The sequence below is a fragment of the Notechis scutatus genome, chromosome 3, assembly GCF_049901735.1.
Source record: "Notechis scutatus isolate UNSWTSFEM ecotype Mainland chromosome 3, rNotScu1.2, whole genome shotgun sequence".
Classification (NCBI taxonomy): Eukaryota; Metazoa; Chordata; class Lepidosauria; order Squamata; family Elapidae; genus Notechis; species Notechis scutatus.
In genome coordinates, this window is record NC_142011.1 from 52,955,676 (window position 1) to 52,970,966 (window position 15,291).

Sequence of the window (15,291 nt, forward strand, 5' to 3'; positions counted from 1 at the left end):
ATAAAGCTTTCATTAAAACTATACTATAAGGTGTTATAAAAGGAAAAAATAATTTAAAAATAGTTTAATAAACATGAACATTTTAGAAGTAAAACACAGTAAATGGTTCAGTAGCCCAGAAAATTAAAAAAAATATCAATAGTCTTTAAATGTTTGGTAGAAGTAAATTCATGTAAGGCCTGCATGCCTAGTGTTTCCTGATTTGCCTTCTAGTTAATGGGAAAGGCGAGGGATTCATGGGAATCTCGGTCACCATATAGAAAAAAGGCCTACGGTTAGAAAAAGTGTTAGATTTTGTAAAAATGGTAGAATTCTTTGTGTTCAAATTACTATGTAAATATATTTAATGCTACTAATATAAAAAGCACGTGTGGTATATGATATAGCAAAGATTAAAAATTTGTTCCACTGAAATGCATTTCCTCCTCTTCAATGAAAAAGAATTTCTAAAATCTACTAATTGTGGAATACCTATTATTGATAATTTTGGTTACGTGAATCCAATATTTTAACATCTCTCTTCACAAAATACGGGAAATCCTTGCCCTGCCCAATCTCAGTCACTCACCAGCAAATGCAAAAATATGGAACTGAAGGCCAGGCCTACTTCTTACTTTATCATACCCAGGAGTGCTTTTGATGATTTATTAAACTACAGTATTGTATTTATTTAGCTTGTTTTATTGGTTTTTATACTGTAAAATTTTCCGAGTTGTCTGCATTTAAGTGTGTATAAAGTTATGTGAATACATTTAACTTTTTCTGTTGACGTTACAACATATCCTCAATTTAACTGTATTGATTTAATAATTCACCGTACATTTTGTAGGTGGCTATCATCTAGTAAAAATAGGAGATCTGTTCAATGGAAGATACCATGTAATCCGAAAACTGGGATGGGGACACTTTTCTACAGTGTGGTTATCGTGGGACATCCAGTAAGTCTTCTTTGGTTGGAGTTTCTGTTAATTGTTCAATGACTATTATAGATAAAAAGCATTTTTTTCTTTATCCTATTACTTTGAAATCCAGAGGATTCCTATTGTGTTTTATAAACAGAGTGAGCGATATGGATATAATTATCAAATGTATTTTATTAGGATTTATATTCATCCCTTTGTATCATTTGTTCATGGTTACATTTCATAGGCCTTGGGGATGATACTTTGCTCAAGAATGATCTAGAACAGGGCCCCCCAACCCCCGGTCCATGGCCTGGCACCAATCCATGGCATGCCAGAAACAGCCGTGCAAACAAGCGAAACCCCATTCACGGCAGGCAGCACACGAAACCATTCCTCCTCCATTCTGCAGAAAAACCTCTCTCCACAGGTGCCCAAAAGATTGGGGGCCACTGATCTAGAGTAAGGTGTCTCCAACCACCCTCTGCACACATTCACCACCCATAGGACACAGCTCTGAGCTCCCATATTTTTATCTGTCGGCGTTATGTGGTTCCTAAAAACAGTTTGAAATTAAACTTTGTGTCCATTAGGGGGAAGAGGTTTGTGGCAATGAAAGTCGTAAAGAGTGCTGAGCATTACACAGAAACAGCTTTGGATGAAATTAAATTGCTGAAATCTGTGAGTATACAGAAGTAAATAATTACAATATAGCTTCAAACTTACAATTATTAAGACATCAGGAGGTGGTTGGTGGTTCTTTCAGACTTGTTTTTCCAAGTTGTGAAAAGAAGCACTGTTTGTCACAACTGGCTAACCTTGCATGTCCTGTTCCCTTTCAGGTGTAGGTAATAAAAGAAATTTCAGTTTTTGTGTGCTTAAAATATGGTTGGATTTAGTTAAAATAATCCTTGAGAGGGGGGAATTTTGATATACTGCTCATGTCATCATCTGCAGATGTCATTAACATTTTCTAATAGTATGTTTTCAGGAGAATGTTATAAAGGGATTGAAAATGGGAAATGCAATTTCATGAGATGGAATATTAATTATTGTCTTAAGACCAGATAATTTGGCTATATGCTTTTTTTTAAAAGCTGACATGTTGACAAAAAGAAGTGCTAATGTGAGAATGTGGTATCTAAAAACAGAAATGATGATGCATTTGAAATACTAACTCTTAAAAAAGCAATAAGAGGACCTAGAAAAATTCTTAGAAGATTTGGAGGAAACTTCCTGTACTCATTTTCTTCTGTCATTTGATGTTTTTCCCCTCTCTCCTTTATACAGGTCCGCAACACTGACCCAGATGATCCAAATCGAGACGGGGTAGTTCAGCTTTTAGATGACTTCAAAATCTCAGGAATTAATGGTTCCCGTATCCTTTTAATAGAACAGATGACAAAGCATGGGTTCAAACCATAAATTTATATAGCCTTTAATGCATCGTAACACTAATTTCTGTCCATTGTTCAACCATTACAACTCATGTGGCTTTGACTTTGCTGTAGTATTTAATAGCAGAATTATTAGTACTTACTTCCCAAGCTTATCCAACTACTGTATGCCGACATGCTTGTTAGAAGCCAGGGTACTTTTTTTTTTTTTGGGGGGAGATGTATAGCTTTTTTAAACTGGGGAAAAAGTCAAATTCCTTTCAGATTATAGTGGAAAGAGGTTTATTTTGGTATTGGAAACTTAAAAAATTAATAATTTCATCCCATGTGGTTCTAATCTGTATAAATTCTGCATTCAAATATGGAATAGTCTATAAATCTATTAATACTGTACCATCAGTCATGTTTCTTGATCGCATTCAGTCACAATACTATAAGCCTTATAGATGCTGTAAAGAAGTTAATGCAGACAAAAAGAATACTAATACAAAATTTCAAGAGAAATTTCATTATTGGAATAGTCTAGAAAATTACCCTTGACTCCTCTCAGATATTTGTATGGTATTTGAAGTTTTAGGGCATCATCTTCTGAAATGGATCATCAAATCAAATTATCAGGGGCTTCCACTTCTTTGTGTAAAACAAATCATCCTTCAGGCAAGTTTCATATCTCTTTGATATATTTCAGTACTAATTTTGCTTTTAAAATTTGTTAAAAATACTTTCGTCTTCAGGATTTACTAGCAAAACCTGCTATTGAATGGATGAGATATAGATAGTCCTCTAGTTACAATACTATTTGACATTGGCATTGCTAAGCAATGTGGCTGTAAAGCATGACATCACATGGCCTCATCAATTAGTAATGGCAACCCAGGCATTCTCAGTTGTTATTGTAACCCCAAGACAAGTTCATTGTTAAGCAAGAAGCACAGGGAGTCCCAATTAAGTAGTGTGGGATGTCATGGAGTGTTGGGGGAGGCCCAACAAGGCTGTATGAAGTTGAGGGTGTTCCTATAGTACAGCATGAGTTCAGGGAATCCAGAGAAAGCCGCCACAAAGTGTGTGAGGGAGGCTGGGGAAAGAGGGTGCAGGCATGCAAACATGGAGAAGCTTGGAAAGGAAGGCGCATGCCTGTGTGCTGATGGGTCTTTTGGATGGAGATACTCTTTGATATGACTCTTCACTGATATATTTGAGTGATAAAAAAAATAACCTAATTTGTGCCGAGATTCTATGACTATTGAATCCTAAGATGAAATATTAGTCTGCTGGCAATTAATCAGTAATTTGTTTGAATCTGCACAATAATTTTGTGTTGCCCTTTAATAATTGTTAGTATTGTGTTTTCATTTCTGGATGGGGTCGCATTCTCTCTGACTGAATTGGTTTATAATTTGGGAATCCTCTTAGAACTTCTCAAGAAGCAGGTGGCAATTCTTGGCTAGGAGAATCTTTGCACAATTCCTTATTGTGTACAGAAATCATGGCCATTTCTGTATCAAGAGGCCATAATATTACTTTGGTCTCCTTTCAGTTGGCCTGTTGCTATTCACTGTAGATGGATTTGACCTGAAGACCATCAAAAAGATACAGTAGGTCCCAGAAACAGTGACTGAAGTAGTTAAGAGTACTTCTCAATTTACTTAAGTACTCACTACTGCTAAAGCTGCACTGGTTAGCATTTGGCTTCTAAATTTAAAAAAACCGGCATCCTAAATTTAGGATGCTGGTTTTTTACCTTTAGAGCCTTATGTTGCTTATATCTGAATATACAGTTTAAATGTTTTAAACTGGGGAAAGGTCCCATCCAATAAAACCTAGTAAGGGCACTATTCAGATTCCATTTCTGATGGGTTGTTGTTATTAGGGACAACAGGATTGTGTCTCTTCTGTCCCTACCTCTCACCTTTGGAACAGGATTCTGCCTGAGGTCAGCTTAAATTAACCCTGTTGGCACTGAGAAAAGCTGCTCAAACTTGGCTATTATGGAAAGCCTGGGGAGGCTTTGTAAGACTGATCATCTCCTTAGAGTAGGCAATTATTGTTCTTATCCCTGTTTTGTGGGGAGGGCTGGTGATCATTGTTTGGGTTGTTATGTTTTTATTGTTTTATCTTTGAAAGCTGCCCAGAATTACTGAGAGTGAGTTGGGCAGTCATATGCATTTTGTTAAATGTAATTCCTGCATTGTTTGTAAGCTGCTTTCAGACTTCTTTGAATTGAGCTACATATAACTTGTAAAAAATGTTATAGAAGTAAAGTGGACAGGAAATTTAATGGGCCCCAACCAAAGTGTCAGAGGGTACTTCTGAGCAATAATTTTATCTCATGGTAAAATTGTTTCCTTTTTGCAAAGCAAAAGCAAAGCAGGGCTGCAGGATCATAAATAAGTAGCTTTGTGTAGAAAAAAATCAGGGGGAAATAGAATATCTCACTAGGACACACCACAGACATCACTACGGTACAATATTTTGACATTACAGCATTGAGATCTGAGCTGTCTGTTAGCATGCCATCTCTTCTGTGAGGAGGAATCATGTGAGTTAATAAGTGAAAAGTAAAGAGTATTGGGAAATGCTGCAAAAAAGGAGGTCAGATACATTATAAACTGTACTTTCAACAGATGTGTTTAAAAATACCTCAGAGGAACGCAAAGGAGAAATTTTCTGTACTGTTGTCCCCAAATTGAATAGCTATGTACATGAAATCAACTAGAAATTAAGCTTGATTCAAAGGAGATTTGCCTTGATTAAATTCTGTCTCTTTTGTATTCCATTAAATGTACTATGTTGTACGCAACCTGAGTACTTGATTTTTTTTTTAATCTTTTGTGTTTTGCAGGTCTTGCAAGGTCTGGATTATTTGCATGCTAAATGTCGGATTATCCATACTGATATTAAACCAGAAAACATTTTGCTGTGTGTTAATGACCAGTACATCCGTAAACTAGCTGCAGAAGCTACAGAGTGGCAAAGATCTGGAGCCCCTCCGCCTTCTGGCTCTGCAGGTTTGTGCTTCCCAGTTGTTTTTACTTCAAATTTGGTTCATTCTCATGACAACCACAACTATTGTCATTAATCTCCTCAATTCTTCTTCTTCTTTTTTTTTTTTTTTTGGCTTGTTTTTTTGCAGTGGGAAGATGGAGGGAAAATGCTAACTTCTTTTTAGTGATCTAATTTGTTCTGTTAATAACCCAAACTGAAGAATGAGATATAAAGTCTTGAAATAAATAATATCGAATATTTCAGTTTGTTTATAAAATGAATATGTTTTATAAAAAAGCTCAGGAAGAAAATTGTTATAAATGTAAAAACTTAGATTTTTAAACTGCATTAATAATTTTAGGTAGTTAAATGCAAATATGATACTGATTTCATTTAAATCTTTTTTTAAATGGAAGTATAGGTAGTCTTCGAGGTATGTCCCTAATGGAGCCTTCCCTTTAGGGTTGTAAGTCAGACGTATTTGTTATGACTTCTTTTTTTTAAACCTCTGTTCTCTTAGTCACTCATGCCCTGATCACCTCCCAAAGGGATTACTGTAATATACTCTACATTTGGCTGCCCTTGAAGAATATCAAATGAAGGAGCTAGATTTAAAGCCAGGTTATCTGAGGACCGCCTCTCCTCATCAGGTTCATCAGGAAAGGCATGTTATTCTAGTTGGTTAGGGAGCTTCATTTGATGGACCTCCTATTCAGGCACTAATCTGGCTCTGCTTATCTATTTTGAGATCATCAAAAAAAATGACATATAGAATATTTCAGCATTATCCCCAATGTGTTTTTCTCTGGAAAAAAATGGAGGGAAATTTGATCGCATCAAAATTTCTGGAAATTTTCTCTCAAAGAAAATTGAGGTGAACCCTCATTGTTGTTTGTCATACAATCAGCTAGATGTTCAGACTGAATCTGGCATTTTTATCCACCTATCGAGTCTTTCCCAAGGACCTGAGATAGGCAGATAGATGTTTGATAGTGTTAAAAAGTATTGTCACAGGATGTAAGCTGTTCTGAAGATGATACCATTAAATACCCACATCTTCCTATCCCAGGTCTTTGAAAAGGACTCATTAGGTGGATTTAAAATGCCAGTTCCAGTCTGAACATCTGGCTGATTGTGTGATGAGCGATGATAATAGTATTATTTGCTGCCCATCTCACAGTTTGAGATAACTCTGAGAGGCTTACAATGGGATAACCCATTCCTGATTACATTTTCATGTGAATAGCTACATAAACACACATTCTATTCTGCTGGCATCTTAATAGAAATAATATTCTGCTTAATAAAGATTTGTGTAATGTACAACTGGTACAGCATCATTGCTCCTAGGATAGAAACATGCTAATGGTACTTTTGCTTTACTTCACAGTGAGTACTGCACCGCAGCCCAAACCAGTAAGTTTGATTATTTCTGCTTTTTATATTTAGATGATACATAGTGGGAGACAATCTGATTATCATTAGCTGTGGCTGGGATTTTAGATTTTAGGATTTAAAAGATTTGGACTATGCATCTTTCTTAAAGGAAAGAGGTAATGGATTTCATTTTAATAAAACACTTTTTCTTGTCACAAAGATCTTTTGAGCTATCAGTTACTAAAGCCGGAAGAAGCTTCTTCCTCAACTTTGATGAGATTGTGGAGAAGATCAGCAATGTGTTGTCAAGAAATAAAGCAACTTCTCTGTTTAAAGCAGTTAAATCCTCATGGAAATGAAATATTCCTTCAAAAATTTGCACAGCTCTACAACATTTTTACTTCATGAACAAATAATGGTTCTTTTTGTAATCATTGGCAAATAGAAGACAGTAAAGCATTAGGGAGAATTGGCACTCCACAAGCAAAGAAATAGTGATACAATTTAACAGTTTTGTAATTTTCAATTTTGAATGAAAACTGTTAATACTTGAAATGGTGGCATTAAACCAGGGATCCCCAACCTCTGGGATGTGGTCCACTAACGGGCCTTGAGCCCTCCAGAATTGGACCACGGAGGGGGCAGGTGAGTGCACATACATGTGCATTCTTATTCATGGAAGCAGTGAGTGAATGTGTTTGCACATCCTCACTTGCGCAAGCAGTGAGGGATGCATCGTGCATGCTCACACCAAATCAACCCCTTTGTCCTGCCACTCCACAAAGCTTAAAGGTTTGGGGATCTCTGCATTAAACCACCAGTAGGTAAACTAGCTGCCGCCACAGAGACTTTCCATGTAGCATCTTTGTTATAGTGTACTTAATAGCCAATGAAATTATGAGAACAGGAGAGAGATTGAAATAAAGCTGAACTTTACAATCTAAATGATGCCTGCTTAGATGGAAGTATGTTCTGTTGAACCCAGTGATATTTCTTACTAGTCATTACTAGTTTTCAGTGTATCTCTCTTTAATGATTGGTAAGGAATTTCCTTTTTATTAGTTATGTGTTTGAAAAAAGGCCTACTAAATTATTATTGCAATAAACAGTAAACTCATAAAAGGTAGCTGTTTTGCACTTATCTTTTAGGCTGACAAAATGTCCAAAAATAAGAAAAAGAAATTGAAAAAAAAGCAGAAACGACAAGCGGAACTGTTGGAAAAGCGAATACAAGAAATTGAAGAGATGGAGAAGGAATCAAATCCTCTGCAAACTGAGTCTGAAGAACAACAAGAAGTGGAGAGGCCAGTTGAGCTAATTTTAAAAGAGAGCCCCCCAGATGAGGGGCTGCCAGCAAAGACAGGTATTGATCTCTAACAAAAAAAATGTTTTGGATCAACTTATTATTCTAGTCCTGCATTCTTTGAAGCTGAGCAGGTCTTAAAAATAAAGATTTGAATTGATAAAAGTTTCAAGAGATTTGGAATGATACAAATTTTAATTCGCTAAATTAAATTTTCCTAACATGTATAATATGTTTAAACCTAAGTAATATTCAGACCATCATTATCTCTGGGCCCATAGTATAGGATGGTGATGGAGAAAAATGATGAGAAGGAAGAGTTATTTACCATCTTGGAAAAAAAAGATGGGATATCAGCAGCAGTGATAATAATTTTTTTTAAATGGTTGACTGGCCTGTATTTCCAGTTGCCCCTTATCAGGATACATTGTGATTCCTTTTGTGTCTGTTCTTCTCTTGACCTATACATTGTTTCTGTTTTTTCTCTTTTTTTCAGAGCAAAGTAGCTTAATGGAGGGAATCGAAAAATGTGTAACAGAAATCAATTGCAATGGATTGGTGCAAATTTCTACCTTCTCGAAATCCATCAATCAAGCGTCTGTGAAACTCGAGGATGACGTTCATAATGCCAATGATTTCACTGGCCCTTCTCAAGACCAGGAAGAAGAGAGCAGTGCTTATAGTCAAAGCAACGGTGGTTCAGAGAACCTAATACAGGAAGCAATATCACAGCTTCCTGTACCCTTAATTTCAGAGGTTCTGGATTCAATGGTTTGTCAGGAACCCACATATGAAGAACAGTATCTAAATGCACAGCAAATCATCCAATTGCAAGAAAGCATCAGGTCAGAAATTCCTTCAGAAGATGAGAATGAAAATAATGGGTCTTCTGAAAACAGTAAAGGTACAGCACATTGATTCTTTGTCAGAAATAAATTGTTTATTTTTAAGGAGAATATTCTTTTTAAAAAAATATGTAACAAGCTGCTTAGTTAGACTTGCCTCAAAGTATGAGATGGGTGGCATACATTTAATTAAAAAACCCTAATATTTCATGGTTATATAGATTTTTTTCTAAGCACTTGCCATATATGAGTTTAATCTTATAAGGCTCTTGTACAGCGTGTTAATATTTTTAAAATTAGACCATTTATAATCCATTATTTGAGTTTGATATGTTTTGTTTAATTACACTTTATTGAATTTAACAAAATCTATAGTTAGTCAAAAATGGAAGGGGATTCCTTGACTTAAGGAGATTGCCTAAGCAAGCTTGATTTCCACTATGGTTTATAGCTAAACCATTGTTTATTGTAATTTCTGAATTGGCATGAATTTTATGAAAAATGTTCCAAAGTTATTTTGACAAAATGTATCTCCAAATTGCATTTTTATTGTAAGCTGCCCAGAGTCACTTAAACAAGATGGGCAATGTAGAAATGAGATGGATGGGTGGGTGGGTAGGTAAGTAGGTAGGTACAGTAGGTAGAACATGATTGAGCTAATTCATGTTTATGCTGAGTCTAGAAAAAGCTGCTGCTGGAAATTTCCTCCTTAATCCGCTTGAACCTGGGAATGCAGATAAACTCAAAGTGAAGATAGCTGATCTAGGAAATGCTTGCTGGGTGGTAAGTTTACTATCCTTTCCCTATTGAATGCCAACATTGCTAATTTTGCAGTTTGCTGGAATGAACGTAGTTACCATTTAAAATATATTAATAGGCTTCTGCAAATGCAAACATAATTTGTTCATAGCTCTTAACTTATTCTGTGTTCCTTTGAGTAGAACAGTTCTTTCCCATACACATTTTCAAAAGATTTTATTGGACAGAATGTAAGTAGAACTGTTAGAATTTCACCCTAAATTTGTACTTTAAAGTGATGCCAAATTTCAGTCCAACATCAGAAATGAGAATTCCAGCATCTGTGCCCTCAATTTGGAAAAGGTATCTTATATCTGCTAGCAACCAGATTATTGTGGTTGCTAAAAGCAAAGAGGTGTTAGTTCCGTGGATAGGTGGAATGGCAAGATCTTTTTCCCCGCTTTTTATTTTGGGCTGTACTATATTTAGAACATTTAACTTTTTACTCAGAACTGAAAATAAATAAAAGTGGATGGCTTTCCTGAAGGCTATTGTATAGCTATCCTGCCTCATTTCTGGATTTGTATGAGGCAATATTCTGCTTATTATCTATTTGAAACTATTCAGTTTTCCTATATAGATTAAGGAAGAAAAGATGGAGTATCTTCCATATTCTAGGGGTGGTTATTCAGATTCAGTGTGCATGAAAGGATTTCAAGACATCAAAAACCAAAAATAGCATATTTCCTTTTGAAAAAATACTGGTTTAAGACATAGCAGTGGAATGGCCTGCCTTGAGCATCTCTAGCTGTGCTTCTAGGGCTTGAAAAATGATGGAAGAGGACATTGCTTGCTTGCTGTCCTCAGTGTGTGGCTTTTTAAAAAAAATAACTTCAAACTGTTCTGCTTTTAAAAATGTAAAGTTAAGTACCGTATTTATCGGCGTATAACACGCACAGGCGTATAACACGCATCTTCATTTTAAGAGGGAAATTTCAGGAAAGCGCCCGTTTCACCCCCACTCCCACCCCCGCGCGCGCTTCAATCCACAGTGTCCCATTCTGCCTGCCTGCCTGCCTGCCTTAGTTTCTGGTTGTTTGGGAGCAGCTTCGCTGAGAATAATAACTATTCGCCTCTTTTACTCAGCCGAAGCTGTTCCGATTCAACCATTAACGAAGGCAGGCAGGCAGGCAGAACGGAGCACTGCGGGCGGGCGGGCGGGCGGGGTGGGGTGGGGGAGAAACGGGCGCTTCAGGAAGCCCCGCTTCTTTGAAGCAGTTTCTTCCTGTGCTGGTGGAGGAGCGAGAGAGCGACTGACAGAGCTGACCCAGAGAGAAGGACAGGCTTGGTTGCTTCCTCCTCCCCTTCTTTCATTTGTGTCCTTGATCCCGATCCCAGCAGCATTCACCGAAGGCTTCTTAACATTATATCGGCGTATAACACGCATACATCATTTGCCCCTATTTTCAGGGGGAAAAAGTGCGTGTTATACGCCGATAAATACTGTAGTTGCAATTTATTTTAAAAGAGAAAGACAGACAATTTGGGTAAATGATTAAAACAGCATCTTAATGGAAACTATAGTAGATACAATGAAATACATACATTTATGAGAGAACATAAACAGAATAAAAAGTAGGTAATTCTTTACCACCTTTCTCCCTGGCTACGTTGCTAGTAATGCTATGGATCCCCTGGAGTTTCATTGATGCCACCAGTGAACTTTGTGGGATTTAGGTGTTTTTTTTTGCAAAGGTATAAAACTGGTCTATAAATATACAGAACAAGGCTTTCCCAGATGTGTATTAGAATCAAAATCTCAGTGCTCTCTCGATTTATATTACAAGTGAGTCAGGTCATCTTAACTTCCTTCTTAAATTTTAAAAACTAGAAATTATAGATATACTTCTTACCAATCATAGACCTTTGCTTCATGTTTAACACATTTCTTCTACAGCATAAACATTTTACAGAGGACATTCAGACAAGGCAATATAGAGCTTTGGAAGTACTGATTGGAGCAGGATATAGCACTCCAGCTGATGTTTGGAGCACTGCCTGCATGGTAAGCTCCTAAACCTCTTGTACGATGTTGATTCACAATTTGGTAGGAGTCTGTAAGTCCGATCACAAAAAACTGACTTAATTTCTACAGTGGTGGTTCATTTTATGTTGTATATCACCCTGAAATCTGATATGCTGAAAAGCATTATTTGGATTACTTTAAATTCTTTCTTTAACGGAGCACTTCATTTAATGAATTTTTTTCATTTTCATTTTAAATTTGACAAGGATTCAAATCTAACATTCAAAATCACTTATAAGTCTGAAATCCAGTTAATAATTATACATTACAGAGTAGTTAGAATTATACTTCAGTACCTAGATCATTTACAAATAATTTTTTTCCTGAAAATTATCTGTCATTTTCATCTTCAGGCCTTTGAACTGGCTACAGGTGACTATTTGTTTGAGCCTCACTCTGGTGAAGATTATTCTCGGGATGAAGGTGAGAGCTACACAAGAACTGTGTTAAGTAGCAGAACCTGGATAGTAAGAAAACCAGAGAAATATATGTTTTTTTTAAAAAGAAAGTCAAATTAAATTCTATATTTTTTTCAAGTATCTTGGAGAACGTTAAAATTTGGCTATAAATTAGAAGCATGGATAGCAGAATCAATTTCTGTGATTTTGCAGTAATGGTCTCAGCAATATTTATGTCTGTATTAAGGACACACATTTAGCACATACATATATTGCAATACGTATTTTGTGAAGTTTGTTTCACATTACAGAGTAATGTGGGACAAAATTATAAATAGAGCCATGCAAAGTGATATGAGCCATAAAGAGACAAACTCAGAGATTCCCTCATAGACATTCAGTCTACAAAAATGCCTTAAACTACATTTCAGGGTGCAATTAAACGGGTTCAGACCCAGGTTAACATATTGATCACTACCCGTATTTCCCCGAAAATAAAGACCCGGTCTTTTTTTGGGGGGGGGGGGCCTCCAAAATAAGAACTAGGGCTTGTTTTTGAGAAAATGAGATTTCAGGGTGATCAGCCTGGCTGGGTGCTCTGCCTCCGGCGTGTGCACAAGAAGCGGCAAGCGTGCGAGACGGTATCTGGCAGCAGCCCGCCAGTCTCTTGGTTAGGGCACTCAGCCTGTGCAGCCCATGCAATGCAGGTGAATTGATTCCCTGTCCAAGCAGCACACAAAAGCAGAGCTGGGGGCGGGGGGGGGGGACAGACAATCCAGAAGTGTTGCACGGGCTGTGGGAAAGCCGAGAGACATGAAGACAAGCCGCCCACCCGCTCTGATCCACTGACTCGGCTTTCTCCCAGCCCATACGCATCTGGATCACCTGCCTTCCTCCCTGTGCCTCTCCCCTCCATCTGCTGCCAGTGTGCTATGTGAAGACAAGCCTCCTGCAGCCAGCCGCTGCTCCAGTCCACCGACTCCCAGCTTTCCCGCAGCTTGCGTGGTACGTCCAGATCACATGCCTCTCTGCCTGCTGTTTGAACATAGAATCAACTCACCTGTGCTGTGTGGGCTGCGGTTGCGGCTGGACACGGTCGCCACATGCTCTCTGCCTCATGTGCTGGCCATGCTGGCCTCTCTTCACTAGGGCTTATTTTTTGGGTAGGGCTTACATTATGAGGATGCTTAAAAATCAGCCTAGGACTTATTTTCAGGAAAACAGTATATGTTGCTGCTTATCTTAAAATTCTTGCTTTTAATTTGAAGGCCATGCAGTAGAAATTTCATTGGTTGAAATCAAACGCATTGAATTACTCTAGCAGAAAAATATTAAATGGGAATCATAATTTATGTTTTACTTATTAAAATGACTCACAACTACTAAAAAGCACATGTTAAGCAATCCAGAGCAATATTTTCTGGACTCTGAGGCTTCAGGAAAGCCATGTTTATGAGATTTCCACATAATATGTCTTTTTGCTACATTCCTTCATCCATAGAATTTACAAAGCTAGTCCCAGGTTTCACAATAAAGTCAGTATGAGTTAATTCTAATTTTTATGGTCTCTTCCTTATTTTCTCCCTGGAAGCACAGATCATATTGCATTGATTATAGAACTTCTGGGAAAAATACCTCGTAAGCTCATTGCAGCTGGAAAATATTCCAAGGAGTTTTTCACCAAAAAAGGCAAGTTGGAAAATAATTTGACTATTAAGATTTTATTGTAAAGTTTATTGTCAAGTTGTATTGTGTTTATGAGACGTTTCAAGAACACAATGTTCAAAGTACAATGAAATTGATTCTAGCCTGCTTCCGTCTGTCTGTCTAGTTTTATTTGTGACTAGATATCCCAAATAACAAAGTACAAATATAGCATTAAATTTGGTTAGATGAAATAGTTATTTTATTGCTAAATAAAATTATTAATAAAAGAGTATCCAGTATTTACTTAATGTAAACAATTAAGATACATAGGAAGCAGAAAAGTGTAATACATTTGTAATTTATTCCAAAAGTCACAGGTGAACGTGGAACTTGGGCTTTTCTATTAATTCCTGTACTAAATAACTCCATAATTTTTGCTTATAACACAATAAAATCCTAAGGTCTAACCCCGGAATACAAATAATCAGAATCAATGCCAATCTGAATATCTCTTTGGTCAATTATTTAAACTATGAATTTACAAAAGAATCATTTGTGATTTCCTTGTGATTTCAACCTTTCCTTGGTTTTAAAAACATGTACCTACAGCTTACTAGCATTTACCAGAGTTTTTGTTTTCAAAGGGCATTGTCCAGTTTCAAGGAGAATAACAGTTTCAATCACAATTTGGAACATTTAAAAAAGATCTTAAAATCACCTGCAGATGGGCTGTTATTACTAACAACCGTAAATCCAAATTGCAGCTCCGTAGAAAATTTGAGGTGCAGTTTTTGCATTAAGTACCTGTATTTGGTACATGGACAAATCTCCATCCTTTTGAATAAAAATATTCAAGCAGGACCAGCATAGTTAGTAGTTTTTGCTTTTAGAAGTATTGCCTTGCAATGATGTTGTCAGGGCAGAGAATGGTTAAATAATATGGCCCAGATAACTAAAATTCTCATCATAAAATCTGGAATTTTTTAGCTTTACTTTTTGATCTTTTTTTCTCCAGAATTTTAATTTTATCATAGTTGATTTGTGGTTGATCTTCTTGGTGATACTTGCATAGTGTGTCAAGTAGGTGTTTTCAACCCAATCCAGTACATGAAAGAAGAGCAGCATTAATTCTATACAACAAAGCACAAATTTTCATTTTGTTTATAATGGGCAGTAGCAATTGGCCTCAGGTAATAGAAATTCCAGATCGTTGATATAGACATTAAATAGCACTGAGGCCAAAATGCAAGTCTTATCTTATTCCTTTTGTTGCTTGTAAATAAAACTTTTATGTTGCATCTAACCTACGTTATACTATCATAATATAATGCCCATATTAAAAATGCAAGATGCTGGACAGGAAACAAATTCTTTAATTTAACCCAAAGATTGATTCCAATAATAGGTAATAATTAATAGATAATAATAATAATTACATAGCATTTCTGCTTAAAATATGTTCTGGTATGCAGAGCTATCTGCCTGTCTCTCTGCCTGCATAATGCAAATTATGAATTTTGGAGCAGAAAAAAAAATGTTTCTTTGATTTTGAAATGCATCTTTTAACTCAGTTCTGTTGTACTTCTGTTTTCTGTTGGCCTTCCTGCGTGTAT

The 15,291-nt window shown here is 36.6% G+C and overlaps 1 protein-coding gene across 2 annotated transcripts in view; it reads left to right on the forward strand.

Moving 5' to 3' along the window:
- Positions 1–15,291, forward strand: part of SRPK1 (SRSF protein kinase 1) — a 29,633-nt gene that overhangs the window by 11,685 nt on the left and 2,657 nt on the right. The window contains exons 4-15 of one of the 2 annotated variants that reach the window (XR_015748541.1): positions 830–938; positions 1,496–1,583; positions 2,193–2,280; positions 2,850–2,956; positions 5,142–5,307; positions 6,675–6,700; positions 7,811–8,024; positions 8,461–8,868; positions 9,492–9,592; positions 11,505–11,612; positions 11,987–12,056; positions 13,623–13,720. Coding sequence is in view for 1 of the 2 variants with exons in the window: in XM_026677862.2 (XP_026533647.2) it covers positions 830–938; positions 1,496–1,583; positions 2,193–2,280; positions 2,850–2,956; positions 5,142–5,307; positions 6,675–6,700; positions 7,811–8,024; positions 8,461–8,868; positions 9,492–9,592; positions 11,505–11,612; positions 11,987–12,056; positions 13,628–13,720 (1,578 nt within the window). In the remaining variant the exon portion in view is untranslated. The remainder of the gene's footprint in view (positions 1–829; positions 939–1,495; positions 1,584–2,192; positions 2,281–2,849; positions 2,957–5,141; positions 5,308–6,674; positions 6,701–7,810; positions 8,025–8,460; positions 8,869–9,491; positions 9,593–11,504; positions 11,613–11,986; positions 12,057–13,622; positions 13,721–15,291) is intronic. The other variant, XM_026677862.2, reaches the window with a different exon arrangement.